General features: G+C 45.4%; 1 protein-coding gene across 1 annotated transcript; it reads right to left on the bottom strand.

Moving 5' to 3' along the window:
- Nucleotides 1–137: 137 nt before the first annotated feature.
- LOC130487107 (NXPE family member 4-like) lies at nucleotides 138–22,796 on the bottom strand. Its single transcript, XM_056860501.1, has 5 exons — nucleotides 22,786–22,796; nucleotides 12,443–13,075; nucleotides 7,721–7,782; nucleotides 1,919–2,137; nucleotides 138–673 (listed from the first exon to the last, which is right to left on the bottom strand). The coding sequence occupies exons 1-5, from the start codon at nucleotides 22,794–22,796 to the stop codon at nucleotides 138–140; spliced, it is 1,461 nt and encodes a 486-aa protein (XP_056716479.1).
- Nucleotides 22,797–24,230: the final 1,434 nt, after the last annotated feature.

Here is a 24,230-nt window from a genome sequence, read left to right as displayed (position 1 = left end):
TGGAGGAGCTCCTGTTCAGAAGAGGGAAGCCCAGAGCTTTGAGTGTGGGGCAGCCCAGCTTAAATTTAACTCCCAAGGCACGTGTCATTTGTGGGCTAAAACTTTGTTTTTTGCCCTACTCCACTTCCCCTCCCATTTTAACAGATGTATGTAAAAAACATATTAATTTGATTCCCAACCACTTCCTCTGCTGGGTGGACACTGTTTACGGCATAGGCAATACTCATGTCCCAGGCATCAATAAAACCCACTCGGAGATCCCGAAAAATGTCCCTCAGGGCCAGGTATTGGGTGTAGCCATGGATGTCACCAAATCGCTCCGGGTCTGCATTCATCTCCCGGATGTTCTCTGCTTTAATAATGACCTTTGTGTCTGGGCTCCTCAGGAGGAGGCGCTGGACGGCTGCTCGAACGTTTAGCATCCGTCGAAGGAAAAGCTCCATGGGGAAGGGGCGGAAGTGCTGGCCCAGAGAAATGACAACAGCCGTGTCTCGGTCGCCTGCCACCATGTCAAGGTCCTGAGGGACGTACCTGTGATCTTTCACTGTATAATCATAGACAGTGATGAAGGGATGGCCGTGCTTTTTCCATTGGATCTGAATGTTTCTGACAGTATCCACAGCAAACAAGTTCTGGAGCTTCCCATAGCCATGCACGTCAAAGAGCTTTAGGGCTAACAAGGAAAGAGGCACAGAATCAACGCAAGTTAATGCAAAAGAAGTATAACAATATTAATGATATGGGGTAATGACATATCTAGGAGTACTGTCCCTCATTAAAAAAATTGGTGGGGGGGGACGGTGTGTGTGGGGGGGTTAGGCTGAGTTTGTGAGACCGGCCCATGGTCGCTCAGCTTCCATGGCAGAGGGTGAATTTGAACCTGGGTCTCATCAGCTGCCAACTGACTGAGATAACTACTACACCACTGGCATTCTGTGAGATCCGGAAAAAAATCAGCCTCTGGTCATGGAGGTTGTCTCCCTTAAAAGGGTTAGCAGATCCCCATCAGTTGAGTGACAAGGATTTGACTGGGGACAAGAAGGATTCGTAAAGCAGTCTGGGGGAAGGAGGAACATCAAGCTGGTGGCCAACTTTTGAAGCACAAGGCTGGCAAATCTCTGACGGTCTAGTGGGGAAGGCAACTGCTCACTCTCTTCCACGAGGAAGGTCAGTTCTCTCAAGCTTGAATTTGACCCAAGCCTGGGCACACTAAACATGGATTTGCTGTTTCATGATGCTGGATGTAAGCACATCCTTTGACCACCCTCCTCAGTATTCTGCATCTGGGGCAGCAGTCCATAGGGAATCACAGTCCAAATCCCTAAAGGCCCAAGCCAGTTGGGCTGGCTGGAAACTCCAGGACGTACTAATTTGCCTCCAGTTAATGCTGAATAGGCAGAGGGGCTGTACAGCAATTCTGTCTAGGTCACATAAGCTGCAGGTGCGGGCAGGTGTGGCCTTATGGCTAGCAGGCAACAATACATTATTCAAGCCAAACCAGTTTAAATTTACTGCAATAGTTAATATATGCATTTTTTAAATCTACTTAATTACATCAAGTGGAGGGGCCCCGGAACCTGTGTGCCTGGATGTAGGCATTGCCCACAAACTGCCTTTGCAGGCATAAGAGCTAGAAATGGGAAGTGGAGACCCTTGGGAGATGTCACTCTCACTTTCCTGCTTGCATGGAATTCTGGAAGACGGTGCGCTCTAGTTGAAGGCCAGCTTGGAACACGGCGCTGTGCCTCGCTTCTAGTGCGAAGTCCACTCCTTTGATTGTCAAGATTCCCAAGATCGAACGTTGACAGGGAAGTGCTTGGCTGTTGATAGGGGAAGGAGGCAGGATCTCAGGGTGAGCTTCTGATGTGTATCTGAGCAAAGAGCTAGGGGCTTTCTCTGGGCCTAGAGGAGAACCTACTTGTCACTCTCTTGGTGAGATACTCCATCCACTGGCGCACCGTCGAGTCTCCCATGAAGTAAATCAGCTTTCTGTTCAAGCAAGTGTTAATCTGATCCAAGGTGTTGAGCCTGGAGGTGGTGCAGAAAACCGGGTGCCATTGGCTCTGCCACACAAAGCCACTAGGAGTCGGGGTGCTCATCCCAATGGCGCATTTCCCTCTGGGCATTGTCACTTTGCCTGGCCAAAGAAAACAAGCGACAAGCAGCTGAGAATTCTGGGACTGTTGCTTTTAGAAAGAATACGGGGGGTGGGGGGTTTGTCAATGGCTGTGGAATCCATAGAGAGATGTATGGAGGGTGAGATCCCTGGAAACAGAAAATACCTGTGAGGTGCAGTTTGTAGAGCTGACCAACAGCGGGAGACTTTGGTTCTGCGGCTCATAAATTGAGAGCTTACCTGTAGCAGGAAAGTGTACGGAAGGATTGCCCTGAACGTGACACTTCGCTACATCAGTGTAGAGCAGTGGTTCCCAAACGTTTTGGGCCACCACCCCCTTGGTTCCACAATCTCAACCCCAGCGCCCCGTCCCATAAAAAGCATTATTCAAAATAGGGGTTTGCATGAATCAATAAAGAAGATAATAACAATAAAATTTCAAAACAGTAACCAGTAATTGCACACCTATTCAAAATCAAATCAAAACTTTTTAGTTGAAATTTATTCAACAAAACTGATGAGCTTGATCCAGTGGTACCAGCTCTTCAAAGTCGAAAAAAATTCTGATAACACAGTTGAAGGGGCCCACCTCCAGCGCCCCCTGCTGCCCTCTTGCCTCTTAGTGCCCCCCTAGAGTTGCAATGTCTAGTGTGCAAAGGAACTGCAAAGAAGACCCAGCAGGGGGCGGGCAAGTGGTCAGCTAGATAGGGCTGTAAGGTTAGAGACCTGTCCACCCTTTTTCACATCTCTTGTCTCTCCTTAGACTGATACTCTTAGGGACAATTTCCTCCTTCTCGGAAGTCCTTCTGCACCCTCCTTAGCTAGATAGACAGCTACAGGCCCTACCTCTCAGCTTTCCTATCCTAAAGGGTAGTTCATTCAATAAAGAGCAACTTTATCTTTAATCAGTGAGTCTAATGCTTCTCTGTGTACTTAGCATTCTTCCAATGTACTTTATACTAGCCCCGCCCCCAAGTTGTGTGTGTGTGTGTTCTTTTTATGGAATGAGTGAAATACTTTTTTTTAAAGTGCCATTCACTGGCATTAGAACCAGAAATCATATTTTTCATAAAAGTCCGTTTGACTTTTATTTTCCTAATTCACATACATTTCATTGTAATTCTACTTCTCAGTTTAGTTTAAACAGTAACTTTATTATAAACCACGCCCACCCCGTCATTCTAGAAACTATTTCCGTTACTTGTGTATCTTTGGAAAGCGTTGCTTTTTTATTTTTTAAATCTATCTTTTGCATAGAGAAGGGTTAACAACTGGGATTTAATACGAACCCCTTAACCTATTTTCCATGCTGAGGCAAAACCCTACAATTTGTGAAATAGCACGAACCATTCTTTTTGCTGATGGATGATTGCAGCCCTTTCACACCCAACATTTGGGGCTTTCAGGATGGACTGAGCCCCCGCACCTCTCAGTTTAGAAATTACCTAACCACCACACTAGCACGGTGGTGCCAAATATTATCTCATGCCAATATTCACCTCAAAATCAGCATAATTGATGTAGCCGAACCAACTATTGAAAAATTGTGCAACTTGCTGAAACTTCACAATCCTTCGATGCTATCCCCCTTGTGATTCTGTATTCAAGCATCTCTGATGTCTCCTTGCCAGACCTCGTCAAAAACATTACATTGGTTGTGACAACTGGTTAGATCAAATTGAAAAGGAAACAATTTCACCAAGAGGAACGGTGTTGAAACAATACAGATTGAGTTGCAATGGATGTCAAAAAAGGGAGGTGCTTTATTGACCACGCTGTAAACATACATGAAATTCTCTAGTTTTACCTCAACCCTAGCGTTGGCTAAGGAGTGACACTTATCAAATTGGGTGGGTACACAGTTGATGGTGAGGGTGACGAATCTGAAAAACGAACAGAGGTCACTTTTTCTGTCCTGTTCACAGCATTTCCAAAAATTATTCTTAGCCTAGGTGCCAATTGGCCTGAGGACAGACCACACTCTTCTAGCAGATGCTCCTCCTTGCAGTGACTTGAGGGGTTGTTCCAAGTTAAACATTTGTCTTGGTTCTGAGCTGTTGGCCCAGAAACTGACAATCCATCTTAAAGGCCATGTTGAATCTCAGCTTATTTATGTTTATATGTTACCACTGAGGGCTGGATCATGAAAGATTAGTGTTTCTGCACATGGGTACTGCTGGCTGTTCCCAGGTCTGCATTTGTGTGGCCAATGGAAACTGGAGCTCACTTGGCACACCCGCCCACAGATCCATGGCAGTGGTAGATGGAGAAAGGGGGGCAGGAGTTCAGGAGACTGTTGCTGGATAGACCCATAATCATTACATTAATATTATATTTTGCCCCTGTGAGTGCCTACTCAGAGAGTAGAAAATTCTCACACGGGAGAGCAAAATTTCCTGGGTGGAGCAGAATTTCCTGGGCGGAGTTTATTTATTTGAAACATTTTTATGCAGCCTTTCTACCCAATAAGGGACCACAAGGCGGCAAACATGAAAATAATAAAAATACAGTTTAATTTATAAAATAATTAAAAACACAAAAAGGACACTAGAAGGAGGGCCAGTAACTGTTACTGGGTGTATGCCAGATGAAACTTCTCCACATAGTTATAGTAGAACAAAATTCGATCCACATAGTTATAGTAGAACAAAATTCGATCCCAGGAGCACCATCAAGACCATCCTTTTTTTCCACAGAATATACTCTTTTGTGAGTCAAAGCGGACTCCATCAGATACAATGATGCTGATGAAGTGTCCTTTGACTTGCATATGTCAAAGAGCTCCAACCAGCCTCCACCAGCTGGAGCTGCTTTGGTTTAGTCAAAGGTTTCCCAAAAGGGACAAAACATTAAACTCCGGGTCTCCACCCCCAGTTTAATCAGTAGCTGCCACCAACTCTGGACCAAAAGTTAAGCCTCCAGGCACAGGGTCCAGAGTAACTCCTGCCAAGCTTCAAAAGTTAAGTGCAACGCTTATCTTGCAAGGTAGAAGCCTGCCAGGGAAAGATGACACTCCCCAAATATCTTAGGTTCTTCTGGTAGGTGGTTTTTACACTCAAACAAGGCACTTAGAATTTAGGCTTGGAATCCCAAAATCAAAAGACACAATCCATTTAAAGGCTAACAATTTATTATAAGATTCAGGCTGGTTTACAGGAAAGAAAAGGTTCATGAAGTTTCAAGCAAGAAAATAATAAACTATTTAGCATAGCTAACTAGTACATTCAAAAGCCTTTTTGATTCAAAAGGATTGGCAAAGGTTTCTTGCATCATATTTATAGTTACCAAGTTCCACAGATGCTTCCAGCATTCAAGAGTTCCAAAAGATTGTCCAAAGGTTTCTCCAAGCAGGTCAGTTTGACCAGAGTTTCCCCCTCAAGGGCCAAAATCAAATGGGTTGTGATGCCGCCAGCACAGCTCGCCTGCTGTACCCCAAAGCGTGCATAGTTTGCTTAGGGCTGGTTTGTCCTTATATCCGTTTTCTCAAAGGGATGAGCTCATAGAAGCCAATTGAGAAAACGAAAGCAATTAGCTGGTAATTAATCGCTTGGTCAGAAATGCTGATTCCTTAATTGATGTGTTCAGATCAGGAAGCTTACAGAACTACCTGCACCTGAACATTGTCATGATGGCTGACTGATTTGTTACTATGGCAATGCACGGCCTTGCATTCCAGAAAGGAGAGAGAAGGCTTTAACAAGCACCAGCTGGGGCTTACCTTACTCCCTCCACAGAAGCAGTTTTCAAAAGGAAACTTATTTTGCTGGTCTAAAATCCCAACAACACAACATTCATAGGCTTCTAAGCCTGAACCCAAAAGAAATCCTGCAATCCAAGAAATTGAGGGACCTCAACTTCTTGACAGCATACGCTTATGTATGTGTAAAGTCACAGCTGACTTATGGTGACCCCTCCCCAGCAAGGGGCTTTCAAGGCAAATGAGACACAGAGGTGGTTTGCTACTGCCTTCCTCGGCAGAGTCTTCCTCAGCGGTCTCTCATCCAAGTGCCAATCTTGCTTAGCTTCCAAAATGAGATGAGATCGGACTATACCCATGCTGTCTTCCCTCCTTGTTTATTCTCATACCCTGGAGAATTTTGTTGGTTTTAAGGTGCTACTGGACTCAAATTTCTACTACTACAAATTAACATGGCTGCCCTCCTCAAACATACTTACAGGATTCACAAGTGAGCTAAACCTCCTGGCAGCCTGGGTAGGTTCACAAACCTTCTGGTATATTTTTGTACTTGCTGGATTTTTAAAAAAAAGACTGGGTCCTTCTGAAGAATTTATGGGGTAGACAACAGCAATCTGAATATACAGGGAAATTTAGATCTGGTTTTAATCTTTTCTCTGATTGTGTGTACCGATTTACTGAAAGAGCTCCCCACCCCCGATATGGGGCAATTCTGCTAATACTGGAGTCCTCTTCACAGTGTAAGAAACCTCTGGTGTTGGCAGAAAAGATAAGGAATCTTACAAATTAAAAATATACTGTTCAATCTCTCTTGGTCTTTTTTGCATTTAGAGACACCCTCCTTTAACTCTACTTCTCCTTCCAAGCTCTTGTCTTTTAGCTGTGTTTACAGACATTATTCTAGAACCTCTACAGCATCTTTAGAATTCTGGCTACCATCAATAGCTTCCCAATGAGCCAAGGGCTTGGGGAAAGTCCTAGTGTTGGGCTCAACTGCAAATTAAACTTACTGTCCCCATCCAGAATAACCTTCATTCTCCTGCTGTGAAGGCAGTTGCCCTTCATACTGGGGAGCTGCTGTTTCAGACACACAAAGCAAAGCAAATCTCACTTGAGCACTTGCACAGTTGTTTGGATCAGGGCCTGCATCTTTGGTTGGAAGGAATGCTTCAGCCCCAGTTATTGAGTTTCTCACAAAGGAATTTCCATAGACAGGAAAGTACAGGAAATTACCACTAGAAAGTTTCTACCTCCTGGATGCCATGAATGTTTCAACCAAAAGGAAGCATCAGGTCTGCTTTGACCCAGTACCATGCAATAATCCCCCTGGTGCTACTGGACTCTGGCTCTTTTCTACTGCATTGAGGGGGGGGGGTCATAGGTTTCAAATGGGCGTGAAAGGTCAGTCCAACTCATCTTTCTACACCTTGGGAGCTGCAGAAACCCCCTCTTAAACACCACTGATTAACTAACCAATGTTCTGGCAGAAGTTTGGGCACACAGTAAGAGGTGGTGGGCCTGCTTCTACTCCCGGCCTAAGCAATGCCCTGAGCTCAATGGACTTGAGTCAGATAATTCTGCGGAATAGACAAATTGACACCCACACAAGCTAAGAAGCATGGTTACCTATGCAAACCAGTTTGGTGTAGGGGTTAGATTTGTCAGCCAAAGAGTGGGAAGACCTGGGTTCAAAACTCTGCTCAGCCATGAAGTTCACTGGGTGACCTTGGGCCACTCACTGTCTCGGCTTCACCCACCTGACAGGGTTGTTGTGAAGACAAAATTAAGGGAGTATATTGTTCACCCAGAGCTCCTTGAAGGAAAGGTGGGATAAAAACATAATTGGTAGAGTGAAGTCATATTCATCATCAGGATGGACTCATACAAGGGGGGAAATGGTAACTTACTGTTGCAGGATGATACATGAATGTTCCCAAAAGTCTGTGGAATCTCAACACCTATGTTGCTCCTTTCAAAAAAGAAAAAAAATGTAAATGCGCACATAGGGTTGAAAATCAATGCTTGCTTTGCAGTGCAAGAGATATCAAATGAGCTAAACGTCTGTGTGTGTGTGGGGGGGAGTTGCTGTTAAAACTAATTTTGGAAACCCAATGTTCATAGTAAATTCTGTTTGCAAATATGTTGTTCCATTCGTTTATTTTGCCCTGGGCTGCACATGAACATGGAAGAAACAGAATGTGTGCATGCTAAAGAGAGGATTTGACAGTACACATATGAAGAGATATATTTCAATCCACATATAATGAATCATACCATTGGTGCATCAAAGTCAGTATTGCCTACTCAGACTGGCAGCAGCTCTTCAAGGTCTCAGGCAGAGGTCATTCACATCACTTACTACCTGGTCGTGTTAACTGGAGGTGCTGGGGATTGAACTTGGGACCTTCTGCATGCCAAGCAGAAGACCTACCACTGAGCCCCTCTAATCATCTGTTGAAGGAACAAGGGAAGGGGGGCTGAATTTTGCCCTTCTCTTCCTCAAACAGCTGGACCCACCAAGCACCCCTTCAGCACGTGCATGGACCTGGTCTAGGATAGTTACCAAATACCAGAGCCCAGCTGTTGGAGACAAGGAATTTATTGTGTGCAGCTGCAGCATCCCTGAGTCTTTTTGGGGTGCAACTGAGGAAATGCAGGATGCTTGGGAGATAGCTTCCAGATGGAGATCCACGCTAACAACTTTATCAGACGGTGCATATGAAATCTGGCATCTAGCAACTGAAAATTGTCTGAAAATGTGTTTGCACAGACAATGAAACTGTCTCACAATCTAATTTTAAACATCAATGTTGAAAATTTCAAGAGATTCAAATCTTTTCAATTTCAAAGGAAAAAAAATGGTCCCAGTTTTGCAAAATTTCATTTTGACTTTTGGCCAGTTGCAGGAACGCCTGCCTATAAGACTGTCTTAAAACACAACCCTGGCCATTCCTAATGACTGAAAGTCACTGCCTTGTTTGCCATTCTGTTGGCATAAGCGGAGACATGCTGCTCACACCCCTGAAATCAAGGCACAAAACTGGAGAATTCATAAGCAACCACTCGAAGCTCTCAATATGGCTTGTGAATCTTCCATTTTGCTTTTGGTTACATGAATTCGGCATTTCGAAATCTCTGCGGTGATGTTTGTCCTTTCCTGCTCCTGCTAGGACAAGCCGCCTCCTCCCTACCCACGACAAATTGTCTATGGATCATTAGGCCTAGAATATGAACAGAAAGTTGTTGTGGAGATGATGCTGGGAGAACAGGTCAGATGCAGAGTGGAATATTGAATGGGAGACGTCCCTCCATCCCTTCTCCATGAGCAGATGTACCTGCACCTATAAGCTACAACAAATAGGCAGGCGGCCTGATCTTTTGCCACTTTGCCTTCACGTCTCACAGCTAATCCTCTGTTGCAGGAGGCATGTGTATTCTGATGGCATGCGAAGATAGACAGCCAGCCAGGCTTCGGTCCAGGTTACTAAAGGTTGCTGCGGTTGCTGGTGCCAAAGCTCTTGATGTCAGGTGCTGAGGCAACAGCTAATCACCCATGCCTGGCTTCCAAGAGATAATCTGTTGTGATCTCTTGGCTGCAACCCAATCGGATGCACTGATCACCATTTGGCTGTGGCAGATCGCGAGCCCTGCTGGATCGGTTTCTGATGCCCCGTAGGGTTGCTGAAATGGAGATGGCACTTGGGTTCAAGAATGTCATGCTGCACCTCTTCTTTGATCGTGGGGGGTGGTTCTAACAGGAGCCCCACAACTTTACTATGGTTCATGCCACCTAGAGCATCTGGGATCTTGGACCCCTGGGGTTTAAGCAGAGGCTACATGGTCATCTGTCAGCAATGCTGATTCTATTACCTTAGGCAGATCATGAGAGGGAGGGCATCTTCTGGGCATGGAGTAGGGGTCACTGGGGGTGTAGGGGTAGTTGTGAATTTTCTGCATTGTGCAGAAAGGTGGTCCCTTCCAACTCTATGATTCTACTTTCAAATGATCCATTCATTTCCATTCCACATTGGACCATCCTGACAGAGTTAACCCTTTTTGGACAAAGGACAATCCGGTTTTGGCCAGACCACCTATTTGTCACGGCAGTTCAGGGCCATTACCAGATGCTTGATGAGGGTGGGACTATTTTCTGTACTTTTCTGATTGGTAACAGTAGGTTCTGGCATCAGAGATGGAGCTTTGCCTGGCACTGGCTAAATCAGCTTGCCACTATTAGAGAGGAGCCTGGCTTAGGTCCAATGCCATAAATATCTGGACATTTGGGACTTTCGCTTGTCTTCAGTCTTCAGTCTGGGCTAAGGGCTCCTCCAGCATCATGTTACTGCAAAGAACTCTGCTCAATCTCTGAGGAACCTGCTACAAGCCAGGTAATATGTACTTAGCTGAACTAGATCAACTGTATTACTTTTTATTTGGAAGTCAGTGTGTTGTGTTCTGGTGTGGTTTCTCCTGTATTCTGTTTTGCCCTTTCCTGCCCCTTTTTGAATTTCCTTTCTCTCTGTTTGTCTCTCTGTTTTATAATGAACCTTTTTATAAAGACTTTTTTTGGCTTCACTTAGTACAGTTTACTTCTCTGGGACAGTTCTCTTACAGTACAATCCTAAAAAGAGTTACAATGGGCTTAGACTGGAGAAACTCAGCATAGGATTGCACTGTTAAACTCTTCCCTACAAGCTAGATCGCACGGATGCTACACAGTTTGTTATAACATATTTTTTAGGGTTTCTACCCAGTTACTTTGTTATTGGTCTTGCACTGCCCTAGAAGGATACCATCTCAGCGGGTCGAGATGTTTTCTTCATCTAGATGTTTTCAGAAGTTCCCTGAGTGGTGGCAGCTGGTTACCAGGGTACTTTCCAGGGAACCCATGGTCTAAAGAAGGTTTCCAGCAAGGAAAGATAATGTCCCCCCCTTCCTTCTGTAATAGTGGTGATGGAGAGAAGGAAGAATGTTGTTTGGAATTCAGCTTTGTGCTGAAGGTGGTTGCAGTGGGGCAGGCCCTGGAGACCTCCATGCACTTGCAATGAGTGAACATGGTGGTTGCAGTGAGTGAACAGAGCAACCCTAGCTGCCGCACACCTCTGAATTGTGGCTCAGCTGTGCTGCAAAGGAGCTGTTGAGAAGTTTTCTGAAGCAATCCCAGAATTTTATGTCCATAACAGTTCCTGGGGGACTGAGGTTCATTAGTGGAGTATCTGCTTTGCATGCAGAAGGTCTCAGGTTTCATCCCAAAACTTTCCAGTTAAAAGGATCAGGTAGGGGGTGATGGGAAGGTCACCTGCCTGAGAGGAGACAATGATGATCTTGATAGACAGTGGTCTGACTCAGTAGCCCTGTTCACATGTTACTGTAAACACACGTACATCCTGCCCGTAGGTTTGTACATCTGATTGTAAGAAAGAGTCAATGCATGTTCACTTTGTAATTGAAACTGTGGACCACTACCTGGATTAATGGGGGGGTTTGTATCACAAGTTCAGCTGTACATGCATTGAATGTAACATGTGAATTACTCAACACATGTATTTAGGAGGAAAATCAAGAGCACACTGTACATGGATTGCGTGTGCATTCACTGTAATTTGTCAGCAGGGCTACTCTAAGGCAGCTTCACATGTTCCAAATAGGGTTGCCAGGTCCCTCTTTGCCTCCGGAGGGAGGTTTGGGGGGCGGGGCCTGAGGAGGGCAGGGTTTGGAGAGGGGAGGGACTTCAATTGCCAAAGCGGCCATTTTCTCCAGGTGAACTGATCTCTATCGGCTGGAGATCAGTTGTAGTAGCAGGAGATCTCCAGCTAGTACCTGGAGGTTGTTTGGATAGTACCTGGAGGTTGGCAACCCTAGTTCCAAAACTTTTTTTCCCCAAGCTAAATTATTGAATACAAAGACTGAAAGGACTGATTGTACAGAAGTGTGTGTGTGTGTGGGTTAGTGTGACTATTAGCCTTTGAAAAATATTCCTTCCAGCTTCTCGGGTCAGCTGTGGTCCCTAGACTGGCGATGCTCACACACGTGCTCACAAAAGGTAACAAAGGTTCTTTTCCTAAAAGTATTTCCACATGCCAAAAGAACACAAAGGAATACCCTGGCACTTTCTGATTGTGTGTTCCTATCTGAAGAACTGAAAATATGGTGTGGATCTATTACAGAGAGGATTGCCAACCTCCAGGTGGGGCCTGGAAACCTCCCAGAATTATGAACTGATCTCCAGACTACAGAGATCAGTTCCCCTGGAAAAGGGTGGCTGCTTTGGAGGGTGGACTCTGTGAAACTATACCCCACCGAGGTCTTTGCACTCTCATCCCCAAACTTTGACCTCCCTAGGCTTTGCTGTAGGGTTGCCAGGTCCCTCTTCACCACCGGCGGGAGGTTTTAGGGATGGAGCCTGAGGAGAGCGGGGTTTGGGGAGGGGAGAGACTTCAATGCCATAGAGTCCAAATGCCAAAGCAGCCATTTTCTCCAGGTGAACTGATCTGTATTGGCTGGAGATCAGTCGTAATAGCAGGAGATCTCCAGCTAGTACCTGGAGTTTGGCAACCCTACTCTGCCCCCAAATCTCCAGGAAGTTCCCAACTCAGAGTTGGCAACCCTAATTACAGAGCTGTGAATACCTGTTGAAAAGACTCTTTTCCAAGGCCGTGAGGTAGGACACTGGTTTGTTGTTGGACTTCAGGTAGGTGAAAGCTTCGCATGGCACATGCTTCGGTTTAACGCAGTAGAAAGCCTCTTGGTCTCTCTCATCGAGATACTCACACAGCTCAGCCTTGGTGGTTAGGTTGAAGCCACATTCAGTGAAGACGTCTGAGGTTCCATTGAGAAATTTGCCAGTGAAGGCTATTTTTTCATACCCCTTCTTTCTTGCTGCCCACATGGCAGAAACCCCTTCACTGGGATGGATGAGCAAGATGGAAACTCTGATGTCCCCCTCCCAAAATAGGGTGAAATTCACCAAGTATGTCCCATTCCGGTAGTCTTCTACACGTCCAGAAGCTCCAGCTTTAAGACTGGATGAATAGACCCTGGCTCTGAGGAAGTCCCCTCCGTACTCCTTCCTCTTCCCCAAATAATTGTACACATCCAGTCGAAACATCAAGTGGTCTCCAAGGCAGTAAGAGTCCTTGCGGCTAAGTAGGGTGGCCTTGCTGTTCTTGGCACTTGTGGTGGTTTTCACATCCCTGAACTTGACACTGGGCATCTGCTGGTCCAGGTCCTTGAGGATCGCTTCCACTGCTTGCTGCTTTCTTCTCTGCTGCACCCTGGCCATACATAGGGCACTTTCGTCCCCCTGACAAATTCTGTTTTCAGTTAATGTATGGCCAAAGTCATCAGCATTTTCTTCTGACCGCTTTCTGCAACATTCCAGGTGGTTTCCAAAGATTGTAATCTTTGAAGATGTAACAAGAAAAAAATCATTAGAAACAGAAGTTACGATCTGTAGCCCTCAAATCCAGTCTGGTAATCTTCCCTGGCTACACTCTACCAGGCAGATACCCCAAGTTTTCAGCCTGGTAAGACAGCTAAATAAGTGTCCTGTAGCACCTTAGAGACCAATAAGATTTTGGGGGTATGAGCTTCCGAGAGTCAAATCTCCCTTCGTCAGATACCAGAGCTTTCCTACAGGACTGAAATCTAGCAGTTCTACTGCAGACAGTCTGACATAGCCGCCATCTGGAACAGCCTGGAAGGAGTTATTGCTCAGCATGCAAACTGGTTTTAGCAGGACCTGTCCATTCTTAGCTGCACTTGAGGCTTTGAACTGGGCTTCCCAAACTATTTGGCTGCTGCCAAGAAAGCCTTTTTTATTTTTGCTACCTTGAGGGCATCATTCTCATGCCCTGAACAGTGTGGAAGTGGCCTGAACTCTGTTTGGCCAAGAGCAAACAGAGAAGGATATGTTGTTTCCACTCACTGTGATCAAGGACCATCAAATGAAACCAGCTTCTCGAGGGGTATATTCTCACCACTGACAGATGACTAATCTTCAGTCCCTAGATATTTATGACTACAAGACTTCATATGAGCCAGAGAACCTGCTTGGAATGCCAGGCCTGGTATCTGAAGTGGATGAATAAACATGACAAGGCTTCTGAGAACATGCAAGGCCAGAGATGCTCAGAGGTGGCTTTGCCATTGCCTACCTCTGCATAGCAACCCTGCACTTCATTGGTGGTCTCCCATCCAAGTACAAGGAGATGGGGCTAGCCTGGCCCTGGCCATAAACCACTGGAAAATATTTTGCATGCAATGGGACACAATCAGAGAGCAGATGCAAACCACGGGAGGGAACTTGCCTGTAACCAATAGCCCAAGACCATTCAAGGAAGTGATCCCATCTGCATGTTTTAGGGTAAAGCTGTCAGGAATCTCTTTATAATTCCATGTAATTTTGACACCAAAAAGAATTCTGTTTGGATTACTGAACATCAGACTTTGAAATCAGCATTCCGAGAACTGCAGTATTTGGACTAAAAGTTCTTGCCTCTGTAATATCGATGAGACAATTACAAAGAGGATTATTCTATTAGCAGGGGAAAGGGTGACCTCCCTAGGCAGACTTAGCCCCGGGCAATCTGCCCTGTGTCTCCGGCTACCGGAGATCTGTTTTCAGCAGAGATGCCACGTGGGACGTGGCACGGGGGCACTCTGCAGGCAAAGTCCCTCTTACCTTGATCTCTGTTCTGTGCAGAAGGTAGCTGAGCATAGTAAGGGCCACCAGCACCACCACCAAAAAGGCCCTTTGTCTGTTTGCTGTGATTGAAGACACCATTACAACCACCTGCAAGGAGACACAAAACACACACGGTAATCTGTTGCAGATGCCTCCACAAGACACTTTGTTTTTTTGGTTTTATGCTGTTTGTTCTGGGGAAAGTGGTGGGGGCAGAATGAGGATCCTGTCAGATGAAACAATTGCACATGAGGAACCCTTCTGAGGCTTGCTTTGTATGGCTGCAATGACTTCAATGAACTCAGAGGCATGATGAGACTCATTCCATGGGCAAGAACGCTGGAAGGGAGAGGAGCAAGCGAGGGTCGGGCAGCCGGGCTCTCCTAAACCAAGAGCTCTTGCAAGCTCAAGCCATCAGTATATCAGTAAGACAGAAATGTGGTAGCGAATTCACTAATCACTAATTTTACTGTTGGGATTTTTTTATTTACAAAACTTTAATCAGAAAAGGCTATTCATTGAATTGGGAATGCAAATACCATGAAGTTATCATGTGTGGCTAACCCTCTCCTTGCTCTGCATCTCAGGCCTTTGCTGGCCCACAGAGAGCTCTTTGGTTCCCTGTTGCTTTTGAACTAACACCACCAATGAAGCTGATGGGCAGGAGATTTCTCCTGTCTCCATGCTGCAGCCAGGGGCATGGACTTTCCAGTTTCCTGGGTGGGGAGGGGCTGGGGCTGGACCTGAGATATTGCTATGACATCATAGGGAGGAGCCAGTGACATCACAGGGAGGGGCCCTATCTATGGAGGCAGGGCCATGGGGGACTTAGGGCTTCCCAGAAATTTAGGGGAGCTTCAACAAATGATCTTCAGACAGCTGAAATAGAACTTTAACTTTTAATTAACAATGCAAACTGTTTTTATTCACATTTTTAAAATTACAGTAAAATTAAATATTGTCCTAATCCCCTATTACTTGCTCCTGCTGCTCCCACAAGCATCCTTTCTTGCCATATCCAACCTATCCATCCTCATTTCCCTTCACCTCCCCACCCCAATAGTTGGCATGTGTTGGTATGCTTAGTGGTAAACCTAAACAGATTGCTTCATCGAGTTACAACTCATTTGTTAAGATGTAACAATTCAAAATAACCTGTACTTAACCCTCCTTCCCTGGAGGTTTTTAAGCAGAGGCTAGATGGCCATCTGTCAGCAATGCTGATTCTGTGACCTTAGAGGAGGGCAGGAAGGTTTGCGTCAGTGTTTGGCTCTCGTGGACCTTTCTTGCATGGCCAGGGTGGTGCCAATTGCCATTTTGGGGTCAGGAAGCAAGTTTCCTCTAGGCCAAATTGGCCACAGATACTGGAGGGTTTTTTTCCCCTTCATCTTCAGGGCATGGAGTAGGGGTCACTGGGGGTGTGGGGAGGAGGTAGTTGTGAATTTCCTGCATTGTGCAGGGAATTGGACTAGATGACCCTGGAGGTCCCTTCCATGATTCTATGCTTCTATGCTTCTATGACACTGAATGTGTTTTCTCCAATTGATGTTCTTTGAATGAACTCATTAGCTATAACATGGAGATCAATTTCCTGAGAGATCTGTTTATGTCCATGAAGAAGAGCCGTGTGACTGAGCCTTGCCTGTCTTGAAGCGGGTCGTGCCTTTGAGTGACTATACTCTTAGAATGGACCACTTCCTGAGAAGTGATATGTTATCTTATTCAGATAGTCCCCTACTAAGCAGGACTCAACGACTTTACCTACTTTTAAAAAGCAAGTCTTTTTATTGATATACTTCTAGTAAATATGTGTAAATGCAAGTTACAAAGTCTTTACACTCTGTTACAATGCATGCAGTAACAATGTATTCAGTTACAATGTATGCAGTAAAGCAAGCAAGCCTTACATACTATTCAGATTTAAAATCCAACTTTTAAAATATAACAGTCAAATAAGTCTGATTTAGTTCAAAGTATCTAATTCACAATATCTAGAATAAAATTCAAAGCCATACATACCAATACCGTCTTCGAGACCCTCTGAGAGAGATCTGAAAATCTAGCCTTTCTGTGCCTGTATTTATACTGTTTCAAGCACATTCAAAAAGGAGTTGTCTTAAAACTTTTCCATGTATTGGAAATGTTTCTTAGAAATGTTATTGCTCAACAGCCTTCCTTTGTGCTGTTCAGTAACCTTTTTCTTATTACCTAATATTGGCTTCCTTTCCTCCAGTCTATTTTACTAAACTATAAACAATCAATTTTGAGCTTTGTAATAACTCTATATACTCAATTTTAACATCATTCTCATCTCCAGCATAATATACTTTCATTACAGTCATTTATGAATCAATAGTATCATGTTTACATGTTTAAATCATAAAACACAATTAATGCTTATATTGTATTGTGTCATCATTAGTTAGCATTGAATAGCCTTGTAGTGTGTAGGGTGGAGAACATCTCTTGTGAAATAGCTGGGGAAGGAAATCAGGAAAAGCTTAACAAGTCAGTCAGCTCTGACCCTGAAACATTTTTCAGAAACATAAGCCTGTGGTTTAATATTTCCAGGCTTTCTTTCCTTCTTAAAAAGTAACTAAAACTTTGCTATATAGTTTGCAGTTTAGTTTGTTGTTTGTATGTGTAGTTTTAGTTTTATAGTGAATTATTTCTGCATATGTACAACTCAATATCATAGTTCATGAGCTGTAAGATGTCAGAGACTGTGACAGTCTCATGCTTGACTGTAGAAAGATCTTTATTTTATAAGGCATGAGAATGACCTTTCTGAGGCACAGGAGGAAACAGGTATGGTAAGGGCCATTCTGATAAATTTAGCTAATTCTGGTAGTAGCTGTTGCAGATATTTTCCTTGTTCTCTGATGAATAGACAAATCACATCACAAAGAGCTAAAAGTTGACTTTCCTCTCCCTTGCAGTATCCAAAAACATATCCCGATGAAGCTGTAGTCGGGCAGCATCCAAGTCAGTTTTGTAAAAATTTAGAATGTATGCACTATCATCCTCTCCTATGGCAAACTTTTCAATTTTGCTCATGTGTTGGGGCACATTTGAGGAAAAGCGATTGTGTAAACTGCTGTAGATATTACCAATGACTTCATTAAAACAATCTCTTGTAGAAATCCTTAGGAGATTGAAACTAACGAGGATCACACCCAGCATCAACACGTCATGCAGGCTTTCTGCACCTTGATTCTCTAGATCAAAGTCTTTTGCTGTCATGACTGTCTGTGACCAGAACTGTTCAAAGTTGTTGCGCAGTTGCTTTGTACTCTCCTATGTAGAAGCAAGAAGAAGCTCTGCTTGATGGAACTGTAGATTACTTTTTTGAAGAGCTTTGTTTAATGTGTCCAAACGACCAAACACAAGCAGCAGTAACTGTAGCATGAAGAAAGTAACAAATCCCCACAAGCTTTGTGCATATCCATCTGCTTTTGCCTCAGGGTCTCCTCTCTGCTCAGAAGATTCCATGCTGGCCATAATTAGACAAGGAAAAGAGAATAAAACTGCTGCTACCATTCTGCTCTTGACAAATCAATGATAAGACCACACCAACCGTCAGAGGTCGTCTCACTCTCCCCCAGCTTTTCCCTACGTTTTGCCCACGTTTTCAAATTCAAGATAAAACAGGTCTCTGAAAACGTGGGCAAAATGCAGAGAAGCACAGGGAGAGAGAGAGGCGACCTCTGATGGTCGGAAACGGAATGCATAATCAAAACAAAGACCCGAAGTCATCGGAGGGGCGATGGCGAGGGAAACAGCCATGCATGAAAGGCCCAACTGCTGTATGAATAAAATTCCTAAGAATAATAGGCAGGAGGCAGGAGAACAGGTTCTGCAGGGAAGATTGAAGGCACCAGGTCTGCTTATCTTGGAGGAGTAAAGACAGAGGGGAGAGGCCGTCAAGCTGATTGACTACCTAAAAGCCAGAGTGGTGCAGTAGCTAAGAGCGGTGGACTCTAATCTGGAGAACCAGGTTCGATTTCCGCTCCTCCACCTGAAACCTGCTGGATGACTTTGGGCCAGTCCCAGTTCTCTCAGAGCTCTTTCACTCCCACCTACCTCACAATGTGATTGTAAGACACAATTGTAAGATTGTAAGCTAGTAATGACTAGCACATTACTTTTGCAGGACAATGACTCAAACCCAACCCCTTTCTGACTACATCTTCCTACACCCTTGACACTGAGAGACACTGTCCTTCAGTGTTACTACTCTGAAGATGCCTGCCACAGCTGCTGGCGAAACGTCAGGAAAGAAAATTCCAAGACCACGGTCACACAGCCCGGATAACCTACAAGAACCAATGATTGTAAGACACTTTGAGACTCCTTAAGGTAGAGAAAAGCAGGGTATAAAAACCAACTCTTCTTCTTCTCCTCTCACGTGGCAGAAGGCAAAGTCTGTTCCCTTCTGTTACAGAGAGCAAAGCAAGAGCTGATGGGCTTCAGGGGCAAGAGGCAGGCTTCGAGCGAACATTCAGAAAGACTTGTTAGGGGTGAAGGTGGATTAGCAGCGGAACTGGGGGAGGGTGGGTGTTCTGCCCCCCGTGCTGGAGCTTTTCAAGATGAGGCTACACAAACATCTGTCAGGACTGCTCTGGATAGGGCTGGTTGCAGGTTTTGTGGGGCTGGGGCAGACAATTCCAGGGCCCCCTCCCTTCCCCTGCCACCCCCAGACATTCACACCCTCCTTCCCTCTGATCTGTCTGCATGCCTCCCACTTGTTCGAGTGTCCTTCCCTCCTCTGGTCACAAGCCCTCCCGCTGCCATGCTCGCAGATGCCTGCAGACTTTTCCCCTATGGCACCAGGCACTGTGTGCAGCAGTGCTAGCAAGTGAGTGGGCCAGCAGCGGTGTGTCCTGCCAGAAACTCTGGCCCCTGGCAGCTGCCCCACCTGAGGGTATGTTGGTTCTGGCCGTGGCTCTAGTTGCGGATTTCCTGCCTTGAGCAGAGGGTTAGATAAGATAGCTTTGAAGGGCCCCTCTGACTTGAGAACTCGATCGTTCTTTGATTCTCTTCGAAATTTGCGTTCTCCTGCCCTCCCTTCTTCAGGGCTGGAATCCAGGAACGACACTGCTGCTTCAGGCCATATTCAGAATGTTTAAATCATGCTGTTCAGAGGCCTGTTCCACAGTCATGTTTAATGATGAAAGCAGGAAACCTTTTCAGAGTTCTGTGTTCTAAGGCAAGACTGAGCAGATGCAAGAGATACTCTCTTAGAGATACTGTCAAGGTTAAATTGGGGAGGAAAATGGGGATTCCTTCACCCCTGCACCCTCAGTTCAAGAATCACATTTGGACATCTGGATTTTGAGTAATAGTAAAGTGCAGGTTGCCAACTCTGGAAATTCCAGGAGATTTTGGGGGTGGTGCTTGGGGAGTGTGGGGTTTGGGGAGGGGCGGGAGCTCAGCAGGGTATAATGCCACGGAGTCCACCCTCCAATGCTGCACTTTTCTCCAGGGGAATTGAAAGCAATTGTAGTACCAGAAGATCTTCAGCCTCACATGGAGGTTGGCAACCTATGCAGAGCTGGCCCACCAGCTAGGTAGTGTGGTGCTATTGCCTAGGGCAGCAGAGGGTGGAGGGCACCAGAGGCAACCTTGGCCCCAGTGCCATGGCCAGGGGCTTGGTCATGCTCTGGTCAACTGGCCACATGCATGCTCTGGTCAACAGCCTCCCAGCTCCAACTTCACTTGTCCACTGATGCAGCAGGAGAAAGTGGTGATAATCGCATCCAACCCAGAAATGACGCCACTTCTGGGCAACTCTCTATGGACTTTTGCCATAGAGATTTCAAGGATTCCTAGAATGTCACTTGGAAGTGGCATCGCTTTGGGTTTGACACAATTCCCCCATTTTCTCTAGTAGCATTGGAAGGTAAATTAGTCCTGAGCCACTCAGCTGGTCAGTGACTTGGGGTGCACCTGCGTGGGTTGGGTGGGCTGGCCAGTAGGCATTGTGGGCTGCTTGGGTTGACCTGCTTTGGCATTGTAGTATCCTCTGAGGCCCAGTGCGGAAGAATAAGCTTACCTATCCAGATAGTCAGCATACAGGAGACTCTGGCGACTTCCTCAGTAGGCTTCTTTATTCCGTCCAACAGCGGACACACACATAAAGTGGCAATTATAACCAACACCCTCTGAACTAGAACTGAGTGAGGCCCCTCCCATATTGGAAAAAAGAAAAAGTCATTTGGGAGGACTCCCTTAAAGGCGTACTCACATGTATACATCACATCTCCCTTCCTCTTATCAATTAACTGTAGGGTTGCCAGGTTCCTCTTCGCCACCAGTGGGAGGTTTTTGGGGTGGAGCCTGAGGAGGGCGGGGTTTGGGGAGGGGAGGGACCTCAACGCCATAGAGTCCAATTGCCAAAGCAGCCATTTTCTCCAGGGGAACTGATCTCTATCGGCTGGAGATCAGTTGTAATAGCAGGAGATCTCCAGCCATTTTAAATGCGGTGACTGCAGTGCTTGTGCGCAGGCGCTGCCTGTCAAGGAATTCAAGGATATCAGAACGGGCTTTACATTTACATTAAGACACTTCAGCAACTGCAACAGTAAATGCGTTATTTATTTAATCCGTTGCCCCTGTGGTCTTTTGTACGTGGGCAAGACGAAGAGGGCTATCAAACTTCGTATCGGGGAGCATAGATCTAGGATTAGAAATATGAATTTGGAGGCACCACTCACGGAGCATTATAAGGCTCTTAAACATTCTGACTCAGAAATGCAGTTTTTTGTTATATGGCAGTACCGAGGGAGGACTTTTCAAAACCAGGACATGGATAGAATATTGTCACAACAAGAGTCTCGCTTTATTTTTTTATTTGATACTATTATTCCAAATGGCTTAAATTCTTTTATGGATCTTTCAAGTTTTCTATAAATTGTAATGGTGCTTTGTCACCAAAATATACGGTAATACCATGAAAGATCGCGAACTACTGACACCTGTGGAATCAAGAGAAAAAAGATATATTCAGCACTTGGCATAAGTCACTTTAGACTCTTCAGAAAGTTGTCCACGTTATTGCAAGCTTATAAGCTTTATTCCCAAAAGGGTATGTATGCAATAGGATTTTTTATAAATTTTTTATAAACTTGATATTAAGACTGTAACTGTATATATAATGTTATTGGAGGTTTTTGCATTTTCCTTCCTTTGATTTAGGTTCTATTGGCACACGGAAACATTGAAAGCTTGAAAAAGATTGTGAAATGGGGATTTTACCGGAAGCCCGTTGCGGTTGATAACTACTCCGTTGCCCTGTGATACTTACCAATTTTGGATGTTGGACTATTTCCTATGCAGCATTTTTGTATTGTTGGATTTCTGACTGAATTGCAGATGTTTCTTGACACCTAGACTTACCTTTGGGAAATTGTAATTGTACTCCTATACGTACCTTGTAACTTTGAAAATGTACTGCGGTCAGTCCTTGTTTGTTGCTCTGTTGAGCACGTTTTGTCGTTTGTGTTTTGTATATACAGGTCATTCTTCTGAATAGACCATTTTGCATTACACTTCAGTCTGTGCTTGTATTTCCAGCCTTGCAAGTGCATAACTTTGATTGCTTATCTTCTCTGTGTACTTGTAGCCTGTTTTTGATTACTTACTACCTGGAAGTTGGCAACCCTAAATTAATTGTCAAATTATCAAAACCACTTGAGAAGTGGGAATCAGAGATCATAGAATCATAGAGTTAAAAGGGACCACCAGGGTCATTTATAAGGTTGCCAACCTCCAGGTACCAGCTGGAGATCTCCTGCTATTACTACTACTACTACTGAGCCAATAGAGATCAATTCACCTGGAGAAAATGGCCGTTTTGGCCATTGGACTCTATGGCATTGAAGTCCCTCCCCTCCCCAAACCCCACCCTCCTCAGGCTCCACCCCAAAAACCTCCCGCCGGTTGCAAAGAGGGACCTGACAACCCTAGTCATCTAGTCCAACCCCCTGCACAATGCAGGAAATTCACAACTACCTCCCCCACACCCCCAGTGATCCCCACTCCATGCCCAGAAGTTGGCCTAGATGCCCTCCTTCTCACCATCTGCTTAAGGTCATAGAATCAGCACTGCTGACAGATGGCCATCTAGCCTTTGCTTAAAAACCTCCAGGGAAGGAGAGCTCACCACCTCCCTGTTCCACTGAGGAGGAAAATGGGAATCATGAGTACTTGTCTAACCATCGAAGATTAGTCTTTACCACTGTTGCACAACATAGTATAAGAATTCTCCTGGCAATCTCACCTCACGCCCACTCCATGTTTGCCTAAATTGCTTCAGTTGCTTCTGCCATTGTGTGTGTGTGTGTGGGGGCTCCATCCCCTTCTCACACCCATTTTCTTAACCAGATAGTGAGCACGTAGGAGACCCTGGCAATTTCAACAATAGGCTACTTTATTTCTTCCAACAAGGAAGAGACACGGGTTTCACACACTGGTAACTACAGCCAACGCTGTTCAATTGTTATGCCTGTCTCTGGTGATGAGCTGACATGGTACCATTTAGTCAGACTCTAGGGAAAGGGCAGGCTGGTGTGGGTGGAATCCTATGTGCGAGGGAGGACCCAACCTAGTGGCTGGTCAGCAAAAGCCTGTTTGTGCCTGAAAGCATAAAAGAACATTCTAACTACTCTCTGAAACCATAATTAGTTAAAAATTTTGTGCTTTAGCCCGGTTTCTACTTTGACTACGTGGAGACCTGTGCTGCTGGTTTGTCCCTTTAAAACCTTCCTGGTTGATCCTGCCAGTAGCATATTCATGTCTCAAAGATTAAGCCATGCATGGCTAAGTACACATGGGTGTTATGTATATATAAATATACTTCGAACAGTGAGCCCAAGAAATACCTGCTTGGACACACCTGAAGATTCACAGGTATAATAACAGTTAATCTCTCCTGCCCCACGCCGCGCCCCTGGGTGAGTAGATAAGAAAGGCCCTGCTGGATCAAATCAAAGTCTATCAAGTCCAGCAGTCTGTTCACACAGAGGCCAAACATTCTCCAAACATTTAATCTGACTCTACAACTGAGGCAAGGATTTTGGGTATGAGCTTTCAAGAGTCAAAACTCCCTTTGGCAGATGCCATCTGACAAAGGTATCTGACAAAGGGAGCTTTGACTCTCAAAAGCTCATTCCGCCCTCCCCCTTTACAGGACTCAAATCAGGCTGATCAAGTTTGCTTGTCAACCATACTGCGGCTAGAGATCCACCCGGCTCTTTTACCACATAACAGCAGATATTCTTACTAGGGCTGTTGAAAAAAAAAACTCGGGAAAGTTCGGCTTCGTCAAAATTCGGCTCTTTTAAATTCGGGCCATGCCAAAGTCTGAACTCCCCCGTATCGGATCCCCGAAATTCTGGCGAGATCCGGAGTTCAGGGGAAAATTCTGCGGGGGGGGGGCCTTTAAACAGATCTGCGCCTTCCAGCTGGAAGAGGGGCAGAGGGGTTTAAAGACCCCGCCCCTCTTCCCGGGAGTCCCGGGAAGGAGGGCAGTGGGTTGTAAAGCCCCTCTGCGCTGTCTGCGCAGGCAGCGCAGAGGGGTTTAAAGACCCCCCGCCCCTCTTCCCGGGAGTCCCGGGAAGGCGGGCGGTGGGTTGTCAAGCCCCTCTGCGCTGTCTGCGCAGGCAGCGCAGAGGGGTTTAAAGACCCCCCCGCCCCTCTTCCTGGGAGTCCCGGGAAGGCGGGCTGTGGGT

The sequence above is a fragment of the Euleptes europaea genome, chromosome 14 (assembly GCF_029931775.1).
Source record: "Euleptes europaea isolate rEulEur1 chromosome 14, rEulEur1.hap1, whole genome shotgun sequence".
Lineage (NCBI taxonomy): Eukaryota > Metazoa > Chordata > Lepidosauria > Squamata > Sphaerodactylidae > Euleptes > Euleptes europaea.
This window is presented reverse-complemented; position numbering and strand designations above follow the sequence as displayed.